The sequence below is a fragment of the Notolepis coatsorum genome (assembly GCF_963971535.1).
Source record: "Notolepis coatsorum genome assembly, chromosome: 1".
NCBI lineage: Eukaryota > Metazoa > Chordata > Actinopteri > Aulopiformes > Paralepididae > Notolepis > Notolepis coatsorum.
Window position 1 is genome coordinate 93,268,185 of NC_140165.1, and position 21,141 is coordinate 93,289,325.

At 46.7% G+C, this 21,141-nt stretch overlaps 1 protein-coding gene across 1 annotated transcript in view; it reads left to right on the plus strand.

Annotated features, from left to right (window-relative positions):
• LOC311242772 (uncharacterized protein) overlaps positions 1 to 16,683 on the plus strand; it is a gene marked incomplete at its 5' end in the record, with an annotated part of 89,278 nt that extends 72,595 nt beyond the window's left edge. Inside the window, 2 exons of the mRNA XM_084331803.1 lie at positions 3,955 to 4,050; positions 15,160 to 16,683. Coding sequence (XP_084187929.1) covers positions 3,955 to 4,050; positions 15,160 to 15,222 — 159 coding nt within the window. The 3' untranslated portion in view covers positions 15,223 to 16,683. The remainder of the gene's footprint in view (positions 1 to 3,954; positions 4,051 to 15,159) is intronic.
• Between the last annotated feature and the right edge of the window lie 4,458 nt (positions 16,684 to 21,141).

Here is a 21,141-nt window from a genome sequence, read left to right on the forward strand (position 1 = left end):
GATGCACGATAATTATCGGGCCGATATCAGCAATTATGACGTCATCCCGATAAACCCGATAACATTATTGATAGCTCCGATATTATATAATAAATGTTTTGGTTAAAAGAAATGCGGTGTGGGTGGATTGGGATGAAGGGCGTTTGTTTTTACTGTAGGCTCCTCCCGTTTGGCCAGTACTGTGGTACGACTGATAGCGTGTGGTTTAGGAAGAGGGAGTTTTTCACAAATCCAGCGCTCCCTTTCTCATGCCTGGCTGTGACGTAGTTTCAGAAGCAGCACAGATGGTAAACAAACATGGTGTCGTCGGTAGTGTGGGAAGTTTTCAAAGTTTCAGAGGAAAACAGTTTGCTTGCTATTTGTAACAAATCCAGAAGTTCCACGAGGAGGGAAAGGGGCAACAACCTACTAAGTCACCTGAAACATCACCACCGCTTCGATGGTGTATTAAAACCGACGACGGCGCGCAAGCAGCTAAAGGCTAAGCTGCTGCGAAACCAAAGCCAGCTGCAAAGGAGCCGGCGGCGTGTCGTCTTTTACCAACAAACTTGCAGTTCGCGAACTGGCGCGGCTTGTACCTATTGACGAGGCGTTTGCAAAATTAAAGACGTTTGACAGAGATGATTTGTTTGGTTTATTTAATAATTTTTGAGGCGTGCTGTCCTATACTGTAAATGCCAAGTAATAGTTGTTTCATGCAGTCTCCTCTCCTATAGCGTCAAATGTTTTATCTGCTGACAAAGCACAATACCTGTTGGTTTTTAGTTCACTCATTGTTCAGGGAAACACATTGTTAATGACATTGACTGATTGTGAATTTTGTGATTGACTCAAATTATATTTATTTGGAAAAATAAATATAGTCACTTTATTTGAAGAGTCAAAACTGTTCTCTTGGCTTTGTTTTGTTCATAGTAGTAACGCTCATGTCATGATAAATCTGGTTAGGTCAAAACTACAGGAATATACATTAAAAAGATTTTTTTATAATACAATAAATATATATATTATCGGTTATCAGTATCGGTATCGACCTTGAGGAGCAGAAAGTTATCGGTATCGATATCGGGGGTCAAAAAATCAATATCGTGCACCCCTAATTTCCAGTTTGAAGTCGTCTTTGTGGACGCCTAGGTTCTTGTAGTATGCTACTATGTGTTCTACCCCATACTGCCCTGAGTGGGAGGGTAGTAGTTTGTTTACCAGTGTTGTGGCTATGTTTGTGAATAAAGTGTTTAAGTAATTGGCTACATCCAGCTTGTCTGTGATGAGCGTGTTGTCAGTCTTTATGTTTATGTTTGAGAATCTGGTTTTAAGTTTTTTACTGCAGCCTAGTTGATTATTGAGTAATTTCCAAAGTTCACATGGTTTGTTTTTGTTTTCCTCAGTTTTGTCATTGATGAATTATTTTTTTTTTGCAGTTTTTTATTATGGAGTTTACGTCATTTCTTAGTCAGTTTCTTTCTAGTTTGAGTTCAGTCACGTGGGCTTGGAGTTCACTGCTTGTGCTTTTGGTAAGCTTTGACTGACTTTTACGAAACTCAGAGCATTTTTGTCTCTGGCTTTCATAGTGGTCAGTATTTCAGTGTGCATCCACGGCTCAGCGCGATTTTTTACCCTGGTGGTTCTTAGGGGGCCATGTTGTTTAGTATTGTTGAAAATTTGGTTTTGAAGCCAAGCCATGTTTCTTCAACCAGTGTACCATTGAGCTCATCTGACCAGTCCAGGCTCTCCAGTTCAAGGTTAAAGGCCTCGCTAGAGTAGGTTTTGAGGTCCTAGATGTGACTGTTTTGTGACAGCCAGCCTTTTGCTTTAGATTTTTGCGGGTACAGAATATCATATAATGATCACTTAACCTGCATGCTATAACCCCTTATTGGAGATCTTGGACTTGTCAGAGGTCAGAATGAGATCAATGGTAGTTTGTGCTGAATCACATACTCTCACAAAACCTACTGAAGGCCTTGAAGACGGGTGCTTCTTTACGTAGCATATCCGTGTTCCAGTCCCCAATAAGAATTGTTCTGCTATTTCACCACTGTTTCTATTCTTAGCGGTGTATCAGAATAATAATAAATATTAAATGGAATTTCTATAACACTTTTCTGGTCAGTGTTGTGATTTTCTATGTTTGGGAAATTTCCGATGACCTAGAGCTGGAAATAAAACAACCATATGTGAGAAATATGGAATTGAAACGATCGTGTAGCAACCATTTGCTCCAAACTTTTGGTTTGCATACAAATCTCTTTTGCATACAGTTTTTGCATACTAACCGATCACATACTGACAATTGCATACAATGTAGCATGGAGAATTTGGAAGCAGCTTATGTGTCTGCAATTACGTTTCGCAATTATGCCACAACAATGTGGAACGCCCTACCCAAAGCTGTAAAGGAATGTGAATCACTACCCACCTTCAAAACACTCTCAAAGAACACCTACGGGAGACTGCAATTCAAAACTGGCCCCTACAAATGTCCTAACCCAGTTGTACAATAAAGACCAAGCATGGCTTTGTCAGTATTCCAATGTACCCAACCCCCCCACCTCCAATGTACAGCCCCACCCAACCCCACCCCACCTACCCAACCTCCTCCAATGTACAGTTTCTATGTCAAATGTAGGTCAGTATTCCATGTACAGTGTGCCCCCCCTACCCAACCCCCCCCCCCCCCCCCCCACCTCCAATGTACCACCCCACCTACCCAACCTCCCCCAATGCACAGTTTCTATGTCAAATGTATATACACTCTTTTTCTGGATTTTTTTAGTATCACAAACAGTACTGTATTTGAAAATCTGGTATGTCATAAATGTATAGATGTAGCAGTACTGTCTATCTGTATGTCGTGTGTGTCATGTGATGAATTGAAAATGGAGGACCCTGATGGAAACAAGACGAAAGTCTTTCTCAGGTCTGCATCCTCTTAACAATTGTATGTATTGAGCTGTACTGTACTGTACCCATTCTGCAATCTGTTAATAAACTTTTCAATCAATCAATTCAATCAGTCCTTGTTGTATTGTGGGTATATGATTCAAAATGTTGTCTACGTGAATGATGGAAATTAAATCTCACAAGATTACTTATTAAAGGGGTAGTTCTGATTTTTCTAACCCTAGCCCTATTTCCTACTTATCAATGATGTTGATTGATAGAATCTTTTCTCAACACAATCCAAGCTGTTCCTCATACTGGCTCCAGCTTGTTAGACACAAATCAATGCAAGGTTCATTGAGGTCAAGATCCTGTGTTGAAAAGCTGACTGAGGCTCACATAAATCTACTCCACAGTGCCCACAAAGTAGATATCAGTGAGCCTCAGTCAGCTTAAGTACAGACAGGAGCTTGACCCCATTGACTTTGCATTAGTTAGTGACTTGCTATCGGGAGCTAGTATGAGCTCTTCTCATTAACCTTATTCTTGTGTCCGCTATCTTTAACGGAGACTTGGCTCTGGAAGACCAAAGGAACCACATTGACTCCCATATTATGATGGCTACAAATGTCATTAATGAATGGGTATTCTAGCATCAAAATTATATATAAAAAAAAAAGTGGAAATCGTTTTCATAATTGTTCATACATGACACGCCACGTTTTTTTAGGCAGCTTTATTTACACGTTATGAATGCATTTCAACAAGCAGATGACTAGTAAACTTTCAAAGCTACAGCGGTTAAAACAAGTCTGTAATTACAGCAGTGTCTTCTGCCTGTTGTTTCCACTATTTTGCTTCTTGAAGTGGTATTTTTATATCAAAGTTTTAACATTGAAGTGAATGGGACACTTCCGCATCTTCCCACCCCATAAACCAGTATGGTCGCTGTGTCAATTACTCTGCAGTCCAATATGATGAATATCTGTTTCATGACCCCCCCCCCCCCCCCCCCCCATATATCGTCCAGCCCTGGGGTGACAATGTCCATTCTTCTCTCCCTCTTTGAAGGCGTTGGTTTGGTTTGAGAGGGGGCAAGAAGCAGAGGCTTTGGTCAACTGTAAGAACTTCACCATGAGAGGAAACCATATTGTCATCACGTATCAGGTATCTCTCTTTCTCACTCTCTCAGAGGGCAATGTCTCTCTTTCTCACTCTCACTCAGAGGGTAATGTCTCTCTGTCTCCCTTTCTCACTCTCTCAGAGGGTAATGTCTCTGTCTCTCTCACTCTCTGAGGGTGATGTCTCTCTGTCTCTCTCTTTCTCACTCAGAGGGTGATGTCTCTGTCTCTCTCTTTCTCACTCTCAGAGGGTAATGTCTCTGTCTCTCTCTTTCTCACTCTCTCTCAGAGGGTAATGTCTCTGTCTCTCTCACTCTCTCAGAGGGTGATGTCTCTGTCTCTCTCTCTTTCTCACTCTCTCTCAGAGGGTAATGTCTCCGTCTCTCTTTATCTCTCTCTCAGAGGGTAATGTCTCTCCGTCTCTCTCTCACTCTGATGGTAATGTCTCTCTCACTATCAGAGGGTAATGTCTCTCCGTCTCTCTCTATCTCACTCTATTGTACTGTATTGTACCCATTCTGCAATCTGTTAATAAAGTTTTCAATCAATCAATCAAACTCTTTCTCAGATGGTGATGTCTCTTTCTCTCTCTCATTCTCACTCTGAGGGTAATGTCTCTCTGTCTCTCTCTGTCTCACTCTCACTCTTTCTCTGAGGGTAATGTCTCTCTTTCTCATTCTCACTCTCTCTGAGGGTAATGTCTCTCCGAGACCTTGTTGATGAAACATGAAACACATTCTAGTATGCATGAACAGATATAAATAAATATGAAAAACATTCTAGTATGCATGAACAGATATAAATAAATATGAAAAACATTCTAGTATGCATGAACAGATATAAATAAATATGAAAAACATTCTAGTATGCATGAACAGATATAAATAAAGTAAACATGAAAACGAAAGGTTATCCTATAACTAGGGGTGCACCGATATGAAGATTTGTCGCCGATACCGATTGTTCAACTAACACAATCGGCCGATACCGATATTAGTGGCAAAAAATAAAAATAAAATGTAATATATATATATATATATATATTTTTAAACTACTGTATATGTGCACGAGCGCCCATATGTCACCACCACGTTAACCTGAGACGTGAAATTAAGTACCAACATGGACAAAGTCTCAACCCGTTCATAACAGAGGATCGCCAGCTGCCCCTTACTGGTGCAACGTCAAACCCATTTACTGCACATAATAAACCATTGATAATGGCCAATGGTACCAATACATACATGATACATCGGTGCACCCCTACTACCTGTCATCATCATCATCACTGTCATAATGAATGAGTGAAACACACTACCTGTCATCATCATCATCATCATCATCATCACCATCATCATCATCATCATCACCACCATCATAATGAATGAGTGAAACACACTACCTGTCATCACACCACCATCACCTTCATAATGAATGAGTGAAACACACTACCTGTCATCACACCACCACCTGGGCTATTTTGTGTGTGTGTGTGTGTGTGTGTGTGTGTGTATACTGTGTGGGTATACTGTGTGGGTATCAGACGGTTTTAAACTGTCTGGGTATCAAATAGGAAGAAAGACCGTCAGGTTTTAAACTTTGGATATCAAATAGAAAGAAAGACCGTCAGGTTTTATACAATACTCACTGGCTTTCATAACCTTACAGCCTAACTTCTTGTCTTGCTCAAGACTTGTTTATGACTTATGAGTTTTAATAAGAGAGAGCACCATCTCTCTCAACCAAAGCAATGCATGGTGACGGGTGACTGCAACAGAACAATCTTTATTGACAGTCGATTCTGCCAATTACGTCACACCGCTAGCACCCACCTCCTGCTGTTCTTACCACCAATCGGCAAGCGTTTATTCGTTTTTTACTTCCGGGAAGTCCGCCATTGATCTGCAGAAAGAGATCAACAACAAACCTACCGGCGCTAATAACGTTAGCTCCCCGGAGTCCCCGCCGGCCACGAGTAGATTACCAGCGCTCCGCAGGATGACCAAACGAGGCATAATGATTTTACTGCAACAAATGTTATAATAAAACAAAGCTTTTCTATACATTTGTCTGATTGAAAACTTTATTAACAGATTGCAGAATGGGTACAACTCAGTACGGGCTCTATGAGCAACGGAAGGAACTGAGCTATGAATGAGTAATGCTTGCTACTTGCCATGTTCGGGTAAATAATATGCTGATGTTATTGAACGTGTAACACTAACTATATAACGTTAATGCCACAAAACGAATGCCTTTGTTAATCATAAGTAGTAACTTTGATGCAGTAGCTTGTGTGTGTATGGGGGCGGCGTTGTGCTGGTCGCTTGACTGAACTTTTTTTTGCCCTTTGACGCGACACAAATTGATGGATATTTATCGGCTACTGCCATCGGCATATTTGAGCTTCTCGGCCGATTGAAGGCAACAAGGCACTTATCGGCCGATACCGATACCCGACCGATACATCGGTGCACCCCTACCTATAACCTAGTTATATGAATACTGGCTGAGCGTCTCGCTCTTCGCCATTATGAGATATATCTTATCTCCTAGCACATAACAGGGCTGTATGCCAAGCTTTTTCACTAGGGGCACACTTGCCCCTAAATGAGAAATTTAGGGGCACAGAATATTTTTTAGGGGCACATTTTTAAATAACAATTTTACCATTATAGTGCAAAAAAATATGTTCCTCCTGCCTCATTCCTGTGGTCCTTTTATTTGACATTTAAGTGTATTTGTTTTCAGGTTTGTATCTTTTATAATGAACCAACTGAGAGTGTGTAAATCACTAATAGAACAAAAACAACAAACTGTGTGTGTGTGTGTGTGTGCGCGCGCTTGTGTAGTGCTCATTGAATGAGATCACCACAACACACACACACCATTGCATTAATCAGGAGGACAAGAAACTCTGCATACCTTTGTTTCACAATGAAAAGTGCTTTATAAATAAAATGAATTATTATTATTGTAAATAACCCCATGAAAGGTTTATTATTTTTATGGGTAATTACCTGCTTCATATTTGTGATGTTACTGGTTTCAGGGTGTGCCTAAAGTGATCAATGTGTTGGGCCATTTATAGAGATCTATGCCAATTAATGTTTTATGTATATCCGGGACTTTTTTTTTTTTTATAAGAATTGAGAGGCCTACTACGGTATTTGTTATGTCAAAATGCTCGCTATCTCCACTGTCTGTGTGTATACTCTGCTTTGGTCAAATCACATTCAGCATGCCCTCAGCAGGGTATCTGCGGCTCTGCAGATATACCCTACTCCCTCAGCTAGCCCCTTTCGTGACTGCGATGCAAGCCAGGGGCTCGAATACGCATCGAATCAATGTTTTCTTTTTATCAATTTTTTTTATTATTATTTACATGAAAACAAGACGACACAATAACCACAATAACAATACACAGAACTTCACAGGGAAATAACAGAAATAATAATAATACAGAAATAACAAATTATAAAGACAAAAAAGAAAACAGAGTACAACCTTTTAAAATTTAAAGGGGTACTATCTAATAAATGGCCTTTCCCAGTATCCAGCACCGTTTCCCAGCTGTGTGGCCCTATCCATCGAATCAATGTTATAAGACATTGATATCAGGAGCTATCTGTAGCTACTGCTAGCCGGCTAGAAAACGTTAAGACAATGCCTCAGTTAACTATTTAGTTTAATGGGACATTTCGTTTTGAACAGTGAGCTAACGAGCACTACTACTAGACTATTGCTGGAGCATTTGTTGATATCAGGAGCTATCAGTAACTAGCTGGCTAGATACCGTTAGACAATGCCTCATGTATTAAACTAAAAGTGAATAGTTGACTGGGTCATTCTGTTTAAACAGTAACGATAGCTAGGTAGCTAACGTTAGCTCACGGTCGCATGCACCAGACTATAGCAGACTGCCGGAGGCATAGGAGCCTCTTGTTTACACGGGTGCGGGAGGGGCTGGGGAGGAGGAGGGGCTGTGCGCTGCTGCTGTGTGTGTGCTTGAGAGAGAAGTCAACGACAGCAAGTGAGATCTCCGCTAAGAATTGGATCATGTTTTTCGATCGGTTTTATATTTTATTTATATTATTTATACTGAATATCGGCCGATACCAATCGCTGGCCGATCGATCGGGGCATCCCTAATTAATTTAGGAGTGAAATGCGAATGAAGGGTTGAAATCACTACTCGCAAGCTTGCCCCCAAATATGATTTACCACTCGCACGGGCCAAAATAAGGGGCAATTTGCGATCATCTCGTCGCAGTGTACAGCCCTGCATAATGTGCTCACAAAACAACAAATGCACTCGCATGCACGTGACCAGGCCACGCTCCTGTGTCCCACTATATGACGGCACCCTGTGGCACACACCCACACACCCCTGCTAGCCCACCAAATGGCGGGATGCAGGAGAGGTCCCAGACCTCAGAACCGCCTGGGAGACGGAACCCCCAGTCATGTCCACGAGGTAAAACTTAACGAAGGGACCCGGGGAGGACCAGGAGGCCGCAGCACAGATGTCCTCCACCGAGGCCCCCCCCTAACAGGGCGGCAGAGGCCGCCACTCCACGAGTGGAGTGCGCCCTGACGCCCCCAGGGGGGACCTGTCCAGCCAACGTGTAGCAAAGGGCAATGCCCTCGCACAACCAATGTGACAGGTGCTGCTTGGACAGTGCCTTACCCGCGAGAGGGCGGGTAAGAGAGCACACAGCTCACCTTACCGAGAGAGCACACAGCTCACCCACGTGCTTAGCGGAGGTGATGGCCAGAAGGAACGCAGTCTTAAAAGACAGCTGCTCCAATGGCTCTTGCTCAAGAGGCTCAAACGGGGCCTCCGACAACCGGCCCAGGACCAGTTGGAGGTCCCAACTCGGAGACAGAACGTCCCACAGGCTTGAGACGCCGAGCGCCAAGCAGGAAACGTTTCACAAGAGGGTGGCTGAACATCGTACCGCCCCCAAAACCCACATGACAAGAGGATATAGCTGCGGCGTATACCCTCACCGTCGAGGCCGACAGTCTATCCAGGATGCGTGTATCACTTCCGCAACGGATTTGATTTCCGGGGTTGGCCTGATTGGCCGCGACGGCCACGTGACACGCCGTGGCCCCGGCCCGCCGCAGCGGCAGAGGCGGCAACGGCAGAGGCTGCTGTGTTTCACTGCCGCTTCCCACTTCAACCGCAGAGCAGCATTGTCGCGCCACATCTTCTGAGTGCAGAGCTGTTTAATCACTTTACGCACTGAGTTACCATACGCTATACAATATACTATGCAATGTACTAATATACAATACGGCTCACTTTTCCCATTTTAATGACAGAGCCGCTGTTTAATAATATTGTCGCGTTGCGGAAAGCAGGATGCGCGAGCGTATATTTCAGTGTGCATCATTTAATCATTTATCATTTAACATTTGAAAGGCATACATTGTTGTCATACAGAAATACAGAATACTTTTATCCAAAATGCTTCTTACCGTTACTGTTAGAGACTGTGCTAGACAAATTAATGACTAATTCGGTCAGAAATAGCGTAACTAATAACGTTAGTAAGCACTGCTTATATGCTTATTATGTCTGCAGGGTACAGTAAACGTTTCTCCCGGTACATTCTGAAGAGCACACCGCTGTATGTTGGAGAACCAGCGGTCTTCCGCTCCTCCTCACTCGAGTGAGAGCACCTTGGCACAGCTCAGCCCTGTGTGACGCAAGCAGGAAGGAGGAGATGGGAGTCCTTCCAATCGGAATATGTTGTTTCTTTACACATATGTTGGATTATAGCCCTGTTTGACGCGAGCAGGAAGCAGGAGATGGGAGTCCTTCCAATCGGAATATGTTGTTTCTTTACACATATGTTGGATTATGAATATGTCTTTATAGCTACAAATGAATGACTAATTCGGTCAGAAAGCAGTAACACAACACTTGCAATGTTGTGTTACTGCTTCTCGGCATAAACCCCATAATAAGGCCGTCTCTGGTTTGCTCCAGCGGACACCAGAGCTCAGCGATGCCGCTCGCGTGAGCATATTCTCCCCGCTGGTGATCGCAGCACGGAGGGTCGCGGACCAGCCTGGCAGCATAGCTATAAAGACATATTCATAATCCAACATATGTGTAAAGAAACAACATATTCCGATTGGAAGGACTCCCATCTCCTGCTTCCTGCTCGCGTCACACAGGGCTATAATCCAACATATGTGTAAAGAAACAACATATTCCGATTGGAAGGACTCCCATCTCCTGTTTCCTGCTCGCGTCACACAGGGCTGAGCTGTGCCGAGGTGCCGCCCCCCTCGCACGGCTTTGCTCTCACTCGAGTGAGGAGGAGCGGAAGACCGCTGGTTCTCCAACATACAGCGGTGTGCTCTTCAGAATGTACCGGGAGAAACGTTTACTGTACCCCGCAGACATAATAAGCATATAAGCAGTGCTTACTAACGTTATTAGTTACGCTATTTCAGACCGAATTAGTCATTAATTTGTCTAGCACAGTCTCTAACAGTAACAGTAAGAAGCATTTTGGATAAAAGTATTCTGTATTTCTGTATGACAACAATGTATGCCTTTCAAATGTTAAATGATAAATGATTAAATGATGCACGCTGAAATATACGCTCGCGCATCCTGCTTTCCGCAACGCGACAATATTATTAAACAGCGGCTCTGTCATTGAAATGGGAAAAGTGAGCCGTATTGAATATTAGTACATTGCATAGTATATTGTATAGCGTATGGTAACTCAGTGCGTAAAGTGATTAAACAACTCTGCACTCAGAAGATGTGGCGCGACAATGCTGCTCTGCGGTTGAAGTGGGAAGCGGCAGTGAAACACAGCAGCCTCTGCCGTTGCCGCGAGGCGGGGGCGTGTCACGTGGCCGTCGCGGCCAATCAGGCCAACCCCGGAAATCAAATCCGTTGCGGAAGTGATACACGCATCCAGGATAGACTGGAGGAAGGAAAGAACAGCGTCCAGGGGGCAAGACACCGGATCCAGGCCCCCAACCTTACACCACTCTTGAAAAGCACGCCACTTACCCGAGTAAACCGCGATAGTGGACGGAGCGTGCGCGTTCCGGATGGTGTCGACTACAGTGGGGTTAAGACCCATCCCCTCCAGACTCACCCTCTCAGCAGCCAAACCTTCAGTGGCTGCCCCAGAACAGGGAACAGACACAGAGATCCGTGTGCCTGAGAGAGGGCCCACGGCAACCATGGAACAGGCCACGGCGGGGCTACCAAGAGCTGGATCAGGACCGGGAACCACACAGCCATGCCCCGGTCCGGCGCGATCAGGATCAAAGTCCTGCGCTCCCGACGTACCCGCTCCAACAGCTGAGCTATCAGGTGTATGGGGGGGAACGAGAATCGCGGGCGGCCATGGATACATCGAGAAGGCATCCACCCCCAGGGGAGGATTGTCCCCCCGACTGACCGAGAACCATAAGGGGCACTGGTGAGACTGTCTGCTCGCAAACGGATCCACCGTGGCCTCCCCGAATCGGTCCCAGACCTGTCTGGACGTAGTCCCCACTCGTCGGGATGAGGACCGCCCCGCGACATCACATCCGCGCCCACATTCTCCTTGCCAGGAATGTGGAGCGCCCTCAGGCTGCACAGATTGAGAGATGCCCATAGCCAGAGCTCGACCGCCGCCCGGTGCAGACTGATGGAGCGTACTCCTCCCCGTCTGTTGATATACGACGCTGTCGTCGTGTTGTCCGTCCTGACTAACACGTGCTCGCCCACCACCAGGTGGCCGAACTGCTTGAGGACCAGAAGGGCCGCCTTCAATTCCAACACATTGATATGCAGTGCAGACCGGGTAGCATGGTACGTCCAGCTGCCCCCTACTGCGTTGGTCCGACACGTCCCTCCCATCCCGTGAGGGAGGCGTCGGTGAAGACCGTGACGTGTGATAGCCTGCAGCCCATGGAGATCCCGCTGGTGAGGGTACCAGTCCTGCCCCAGTGGTCGAGATCCCCCAGTATTGACACGGGAACCTTCAGTTGTTTCCACTTGCCTCTCACCAGGTCTATTTTCATACTGGAAAACCACCTCTGAACCCTCCTCATAAACAGGAGGCCAAGAGGGACCACATAGTGAGCAGACGCCTTCATACCGAGCAGGCGCATCACGGACAGCGCCGTAACCGTCCTGCCAGGACGGAACCCCCTGAGCGCGCCGAGAATATCCTCTCGCCGTCGCTCTGAGAGGGTTGCCCTCATGGGCCTTGAGCTTAGAAACAAACCCAAGTACTCCACCTGTTGACTGGGAAGAGGAGTACTCTTCTTCCAGTTCACAGCAAAACCCAGACTGGTGAGAAATTCCACCACCAGCCTGGTATGAGACCTGGCGACCTCCTCCGACCGGCTGAGGAGCAGAATGTCGTCGAGATAGAAAATAACTCGTATCCCCTGACGACGTAGAGGCTCCAGCGCGGTCTCCACGCACTTGGTAAATGTGCGAGGGGCCAGAGAATAGCCGAACGGCAGCCTCTGGTATTCGTACGCTAAACCCTGAAAAAGGAAGCGAAGGAATTTCCTGTGAGGAGGGAAGATCGGGATGTGAAAGTACGCATCCTTCAGGTCTATGGAGGTGAACCAGTCTCCCACCCTGACAGAGCTTATCAGGTGTTTGACGGTCAACATCCTGAACCGCCTCGCCACAATCAGCCGATTGAACGCAGACAGATCCAGAATAGGTCTGACACCTCCCGATTTCTTGGGCACCAGAAAATACCAGGAGTAAACACCATGCATCGCGTCCTCCTTTGGGACTACGACGATGGCTTGCTTCGCCAACAGAGATTGGATCGGCCAGAGCTGTCACTGCTGCTGACCCTGACAATAGGGTCTGTACCAAACCTGAAAACGGAGGGTGGGGTTGTGCAAACTGCAACACAAGTCCCCGCCTCAGCGTTCTCTCCATCCACCTTGACATATGGCACTGTTGTAGCCATATGTGATGATAATCCCAAAGCGCACCCGCCGCCACTTGGCACTGGTCCGCCAGGAACCGTAGATAGGCGGCCCGGTCCCACCCGCTGTGCGTTGCCAACCCTGGACTCGCCAACCGCGCGAGCAGGGCGTCTCGCGGAGCCGGGATATCGCACCCTGACACTACCAACGAGGCAATCGTACCCAAGGGGGAACCCCGACAGAAAGGGCCGGTTTGATACGGGGGAAGCTGACATCACACTGGGTGACATAAGCTCCCCCACTGAACATCTCCCCGGCATGGACTGCTGAGGATCTGTTCTACAGCTGGACATGCAAGGCGTGTGGTCCCCACACTGCCAGATAGGGTGGGTTCCTACACACCGTAACCCTGCAGTGATATTACTACCACCCAAATCATGCTTGTCTGACTGACCACCGCCGGTCTTCCGGCCGTGGGAGGCACTAACGTGATACCCGGCCTGGCGAGGGCGGGGCTGAGGGAACTCGCGCTGCGACCCCCTGGGCCTCGAGTTCCCCTGCTCACAACCTTCGTTGTTGACGGACACAACACCAGGCTCACCAAACACAGACACAGAACGTGTGGCGTGGGAGCCGCTTGACAGCACAGCATTCTCATAGGCAGACCCAGGCTTAGCCAGCAACTTGGTGTCAGCCCCTGTCCCCATGAGAAGCGAAAACGTGGGGCCGTTTGCGCCTTGGTGAAGGCATGCAGCCCGCAGCCAAAGGGGACAAATCAGAGCCCGTATCCCGCTGGTGTTTGGGGGGGGAGTGACCGGAGAGCGAGCTAGACACAGCTAGACGCCGACAGTTTTTTAGGGCGTGCTCATCTAATGTAGCCGATCCCTCGGCCGCCAAGGCTGTCGGCCTTGTGATCACCTGTTGTCTTTGTGTACCTCAGGCGGGGGAAACATGGCCGCTGGTCGGGGGCCTCGCCACAGTCGCTGGCGAGGCCGCGCCCTCACCTCTGGCTGCGTGGTGCGAGGCGGTGTGGGGCCTAGGTCAAATACCGCCCGCGCTCCTGCGGAAAGACCAAAGAGTCCCTCTGCGGAGAGGGGAGCCCTGAGGAGGAGAAGCCTTTACTCCTCCTCAAAGGAAGACTGCTCCAACCAAAGATGTCTGTGAACAAGCGTTGACAGCATCCTAGTCCTCCCTGCGGTTATAGCTTGCGACTGGGTTAAAAGCTGTATAACCTCAAAAACACACGCAATGTTTTCGACGTCGGCTGGCCCTAAGACCCGACACCATTGTGGACAGAAAAGCAGCCAACTGAGCAATGACACTGGTCGCCGCAAAATTCCGTCCTGCGGCGGTATAAATTTCATCAGCCCATACAGCCACCTGCCGGGCCGTCTCGCCCTCTGGCGTCGGCTTCCGGGTGGGACACCGTTCAACCATGCCAGGGCAAAGGACCGATGCTACCTGGCTCTCTAGCCACGGCACACCTGCCTTGCACCCTGTTGTCAGCCCATCCACCCATATAAAGGGTAAATAAGCCTCAGCAAAACCCCCCACATTAGACACCGATTGACCTTCAGCAATGAAACGGTTGGATAGCTGGGAAAACATCCAAAAAAGAGTCATGACGACCATGTTTACCCAAATATCCTGCCCCTCGCGCCAATACATAACTCGGCTGTCTCACGGGACAACAAGCAGTATCACTCATGCTAGTATCAATGCCTGTTAGCGCAGGCCCTACCTGTGCACGACGTAGCTCGACTGCTAACCGTCGCGCGACGTCCCTCGATCCACTGTCACGAGACAAGGAAACCCCAGGACAGGCCCGATGCGCTGTTAGGATGTGCCGAAAAGATTCCAGGGGCTGGTGAACCTCTGGCGAATACCCAACATTGTGTAATTTCTCCCTGCGTTTCATAACAGCTAGTTCACGGAGTGCACTGCTACTTCCGTGTTGGAAACAAAAAGAGGAAGGTAGAGTGTGACCATGTCCGGCGTCATATAGTGGGACGCAGGGGCGTGGCCTGGTCACGTGCATGTGAGTGCATTTGTTGTTTCGTGAGCACATTATGTGCTAGGAGATAAGAGATATCTCATAATGGCGAAGAGCGAGACGCGATTGGCCAGTATGATAATATAACATTCTAGTATGCATGAACAGATATAAATAAAGTAAACATGAAACACAAACATCCCTGACATTTTTCTTCTCTCCTCCTTCCAGAAACATTTCCAGAAGTTTCAAGAACAAACAGGAAGTTCCAGTCAGGGCTCCGCCTCCAAATGACCACCGACTCCGCCCACTCAGTCTTGTACTGATTTTAAAAAGTTAATGTAACTTGTTCCAAAAAAAATTATAAAATAAACTTGGCACACATTAAATACTGTGAGGGGTAACTAGCTATTAGCTAATGCTGAGATTAATTTGATCAGGACTTGGAAGTAGCACCAACAAAACGCTGATCAGTCAATTCTACTACTAGCCACTTTGGCAGGTGATCAATTGAACCGGTGTTCAATCAATCTTTTCTGTTGTGAACAAGGACACACAGTTTCATAGATGCAAAGTGCAGTTCCTATGAGTCGCCACAAGGTGCAGAGCGGCTAACCATGAGTGAGTTACTGAGTTACTGAATGTATGTTGGTGACATCGCCGGTCATATAGATGCTGCTTTGCATCTAGAAATACGTTGGCTGTCAAGAGGTTATCCACCAGCCACTACAGAGGCATGAAATAAAGAATATAGAGCAACCAGCCAAAAAGCTGCAGGTCATCACCTCAGGTCCTGAGGAACAAGGTGAAATGTGTCCACATTATTCTCTGCTGCAGGTGACGAGATGTTACTGGACTATGTTACCTCCAGTGTGTTTAGGCCTCCATCAGGGGTGTGATGCTGGGTCAGATGTTTTATCTCCTGAGAATGGATTTAGTTGCACTACATTTAGTAGAAATAGATTAGATTTAGTAGAGGAGGTTGTTATGTGTGTTATGTATGTGTGTCAGTATGCTCTGGATGGAGGAAGTATTATTGGTCAAAATCAGTATTATAACTGTTGTGGAGCTGATTATGCAGGTGACGAGATCTCCACGGTTGGTACAAATGTATTGGTAAGGCATTAGGGATCAATTACAAATGGACAGAGTACAGCAACTTGCAATGGGCCTGGTCTACAAGATACACTACACGACCAAGGTACCCATGTACATGTCAAAATACTTCCCAAAGGTCAGTGAATACCACAATCACAACACCAGAGGGACCTCCACAAATCATGTTAAACCCAGATTCGGCTCAAACAAGGGACTAAACACGTTTCGCAATTATGCCACATCAATGTGGAACGCCCTACCCAAAGCTGTAAAGGAATGTGAATCACTACCCACTTTCAAAAAAACTCTCAAAGAACACCTACGGGAGACTGCAATTCGAAACTGGCCCCTGCAAATGTCCTAACCCATCCCCCTCCAATGTACAGTAAATGACCAAGTATGGTTTTGTCAATATTCCAATGTACAGTGTACAGTGTCCCCCACCCACCCCAATCAATCAATGGAGAGATCAGAGTTCAGTCAGGGCTGAGGAAGACTGGCCTGTTGCTATTGTTAGAGAATCCCTTTTTGTCCCAAACAATAGAATAATTCACACTTAACTGAGAGGCCAAGGCCTACAACCCCCAACCCCTCTATACGATCACTCTTATTCAGTGTCTCCTAGCTGGCCAGAGGAGAGCACTCTTCAGCCAAAGCTCTTCTAACCCACATGTATAATTGTTTTACTATTAAACCTATTTTGATAATAAGATCTGTCTACGATATAATTGATGAATCCGGTTTGCACCACACCATCCCAGGGGGACCCCAGTGGGGGGGGGTATAGGGACAAAGGAGGTTCAGCGGAGGTGAGGTGTGGGGTAGGAGGGTTAGGATCTCACTGGTATGGACCTCGACAGGTACAGTTGGTCAAACTTGTCCATGTACACATTTCTGCTTGTACATCATGGCATGGTGTAACTAAGTTGTTAGGGATGGACCCATACTGGTATAACTAAGTCGTTAGGGGTGTACCCATACTGGTATAACTAAATTGTTAGGGGTGTACCCATACTGGTATAACTAAGTCGTTAGGGGTGTATCCATACTGGTATAACTAAATTGTTAGGGGTGTACCCATACTGGTATAACTAATAAGTCGTTAGGGGTGTACCCATACTGGTATCCCATACCCAGCCTGCCGGCCAATATGAGGTTATAATAAAATGTTCAATCAATCAATCTGCACGGTTATTGATTGAATGAAAATTGTATTAACAGATTGCAGAATGGGTACAATACAGTACGGCTCAATACACACAATTGTTAAGGGGATGCAGATCAGGGAAAGACTTTCGTCTTGTTTACATCAGGGTCCCCCATTTTCAATTCATAATGAATTGTAAGTAAGGGTGCAACTTGCTCCGTGCAATCCATTCTTTGTGGATCTTGTACCCATACTGGTATAACTAAGTCGTTAGGGGTGTACCCATACTGGTATAACTAAATTGTTAGGGGTGTACCCATACTGGTATAACTAAGTCGTTAGGGGTGTACCCATACTGGTGTAACTAAGTCGTTAGGGCTGTACCCATACTGGTATAACTAAATTGTTAGGGGTGTACCCATACTGGTATAACTAAGTCGTTAGGGGTGTACCCATACTGGTATAACTAAGTCGTTAGGGGTGTACCCATACTGGTATAACTAAGTCGTTAGGGGTGTACCCATACTGGTATCCCATACCCGGCCAATATGAGGCTTGGTATCTAAGAATTCCCTCCATAAAATAATCTGATATTAAAGAGCCATGTCAAACACTTGATTTTCAGCATCTTAGATATATTAGATCTGTCTAATGGCGAATAATGGAGTATATGTCAATAACTTTTGTCCATTGACCCCACAGTAAAAGTCTATACTGGTCAGTAAAACAGATCGGATACTCAGTCTCAGCTGATGACTTAACGATCAGGACTCAGAATCTGTCTCGTCAGTGAGATGCATCCCTGAAACCTATAGACTGCCATCATGTGCTTAGACGCTGAACTGGGGTCAGTTAATGGCTATGGTTGGTTAGGGTTGTGGTTTGGCAATCTGATCTCTAGTCATTGATAAGGGGTCAAATTACTCTGAAAGCCTTTATTATTCCTTTTATGTTACTTACTTGTATTATGTTAGGCTATTGTTATATACAAGACCCTACATGTTCTGTGCCCAAACCTGTGACCATGTATAGTCAAATAGTACAGTAGTGCACCCTGACAACATCCTACAACTTTATACCTTGTACTTAGTTTTTTATGTATGTCTTTATACTTTGTCTCGTAGCATGATATGCTTCACTGCCTGCCTGTTTCGTTTTTATGTTTTGTGTGGGGACTGCGGATGAAAACTAGCATCCTTGCTAAATCCGGTGTATTTACACTGCAGTTATTTGTAGTGTCCATTAATATGCTCTGTCCCGTCTAAATAAACAAATAATAAATAAATGTTAAAGAGGAAATCCCCCTTCAAATCTGAGCTTGTGGATTTGTCTCTTGACATCGTCGAGACCGTTTGGTGTGTCTCATTTCCTTTGAGACTTGTTCATGTCCACCAATTTTATTTGTATAATTAAATAGACAAGGGAAAGTGCTTCACAAGAAAATAAACCAAAAAGGCTGACCTGTCGAAGAACTTAATCATAGCATAAATATTTTTCTATTTAGCAGTGGATAAGGGGAACTAGGCCCAATTTAAGAATTGATGTCATTCCTTGGTCTTACAGTCCAAAAATATTAGTGATAACGAACAAATCTCTCCCTATTCTCAGGGGCTCATACAGAACCAAGCATTTCACCGTAAAGTGTATTTTATTGTACTTTATACGAATGCAATTACGACGTGGGGGAATCGGGACAGAGAGGAGAAACCCCATCCCATTGTTCCCCAGGCCCATATTCTTGCTCCTGTGTCATGGGGCATAGACGGTAAGGTCGGCACTGGCATGGGAGCCTGATCCTGGGGGGGGGGGTCCCCCGGGGCGGCTGTATGTGCCCAAGGCTGCACGTTCACGACGGCTGTTGCAGTGGGCGCATACCTCCTCCCTTACCGGTCACCCTGGGGCCGCCAGGACCATGGATTTCATCCGCAGGAGGTTCTGGTGGCCCACGGCGGAGGGGGATATGCGTTCCTTTGTGGTAGCTTGCCCAGTGTGTGCGTGCAGCAAGACCTCTTGCCGCTCCCCGGCGGGTCTCCTCCATCCCATTCCCAAACGTCCTTGGTCACATATATTGTTAGACTTTATATCAGGCCTTCCTCCTTCTGATGGTCTTACTACAATTTTCTAAAGCGGCTCACTTCATCCCTCTCCCCAAACTCCCCACGGCTCGGGAAACGGCTGACCTAGTGGTGCAGCACGTTTTTCGGGTTCACAGGCTTCCTCAGGATATTATGTCTGACCGGGGCCCTCAGTTTGCCTCCAGGTTCTGGAAAGCGTAACTTGCTTCCACCAGTCTCAGCGCCTCCGTCAGCCTGTCATCTGGATTTCATCCCCAGTCCAACTGGGCAGACGGAGCGTGTCAACCAGGATCTGGAGGGCGTTCTGAGGTGCTACGTCTCCGGCAACGTGGAGTCGGAGGCTGGCATGGGCAGAATATGCTCATAACACCCTTCTCTGTTCTTCTACGGGGATGTCTCCCTTCCAATGCCAATATGGCTTTCAAGTTTCAACCTCCCCTTTTTCCTGAGCAGGAGGCAGAGGTGCCCTCCGTCGAGACTCACGTGGCTCGCTGTCGCAGGACCTGGAGCCGGGTTCGGGCGGTGCTGCTGAAAGCCTCTGTTAGGTCTCAGCGTCAGGCCAACCACAAGCGCCGTCCGGCCCCGGTTTTCTGTCCGGGACAGAGGGTTTGGCTTTCGACTAGGGATCTTCCCCTCTGGGTCGAGTCCAGAAAACTGGCTCCACGCTTTGTGGGTCCCTTTAAGGTGGTTCGTCGGGTTAACCCAGTGGCCTACAGGCTGTTACTCCCAACTTCCATGCGGATTCATCCGACCTTTCACATTTCTCTTTTGAAACCTTTCCTCACTTCGCCTTTGTCCCTGCCACTCCCCGCTGTTCCTCCGCCCCGCGTCCTTGATGGACAGACGGTCTACAAAGTGCGAAGGATCGTGGGTTGCCGGCGGAGGGGTAGGGGGTTTCAGTTTTTGGTGGATTGGAGGGGGGTACGGGGTAGAAGATCGATCCTGGGTGCCTCAGAGGGATATCCTAGATCAGTCTTATTGATGACTTTCGTCGACTGCATCCCGAGGCTCCTAGGTGAAGGGATACTGTAACGTTTGGGCCTTTTGCTCTCACTTAGGAGTAAAAGCCCTAGTGCCACCCTAGAGTATTTCACCCTTTTCCTCTTTTCTCATTTGTCCTGATTGCTAATGTAAGATCCTGATCAAACTGGCCAGTATCACGTCTTCGTCTGTTCGGCCCTCCATCCAATTCCTCTGCGTTGTGTACTTTTAATGGTCCTGACGTCTCCGACACTGGTAGATAAGATCCTTATCTCCCCCCGTTAGTGCAATCCATAAACCATAATAATTCTCCACCTCCGTAAGAATTCGACACTTCGACACCGTGAGATACCTTATGAGGAAAAGCGTTGTTTTATTGCTATAAACATAACCTCATAATCAGATGTTGTCAGATGTTATAAAATTGTATCGTCCTTGAAGAGTCTATTCTAATGATCTTTTGGTGTGTTCGTCTATCGTCCTTTTGTGATTCAGTCCAATAGTGTTCAGGCCAGCTCGTTAGCCTAACCCTCCTCGCGTTAGCCGAAGCTACTGTAATGATGATGTGGCATTCTCCCTTCCCCCCCCCCCCCCCCCTCCGTGGTGGAGGAGGAAGAGAGTCTCTCCTGGTTTCTTCCCTCTTAGTCTCAGACAGATTTTAGTCTGCCCTACCCGGAAACACTGTTCGATTTATAGATCTGCTACGACGGCCCCCCGCCCCTCTCCTGGTTGTCATGCGACGTGCTGTCATGACGACGGCTAACCTTTCACACATTAAAATGCAGTCTCTACTGTTTCATTCAAATGAACCGCTCTCCCTCGCTCTGGGAGACACTCACTATCAGTGTTATGTCTCCGAGGAATACAATACAAACAACCTCGCTGGCAGTGTGCTGTGACACCGCTTCTTCT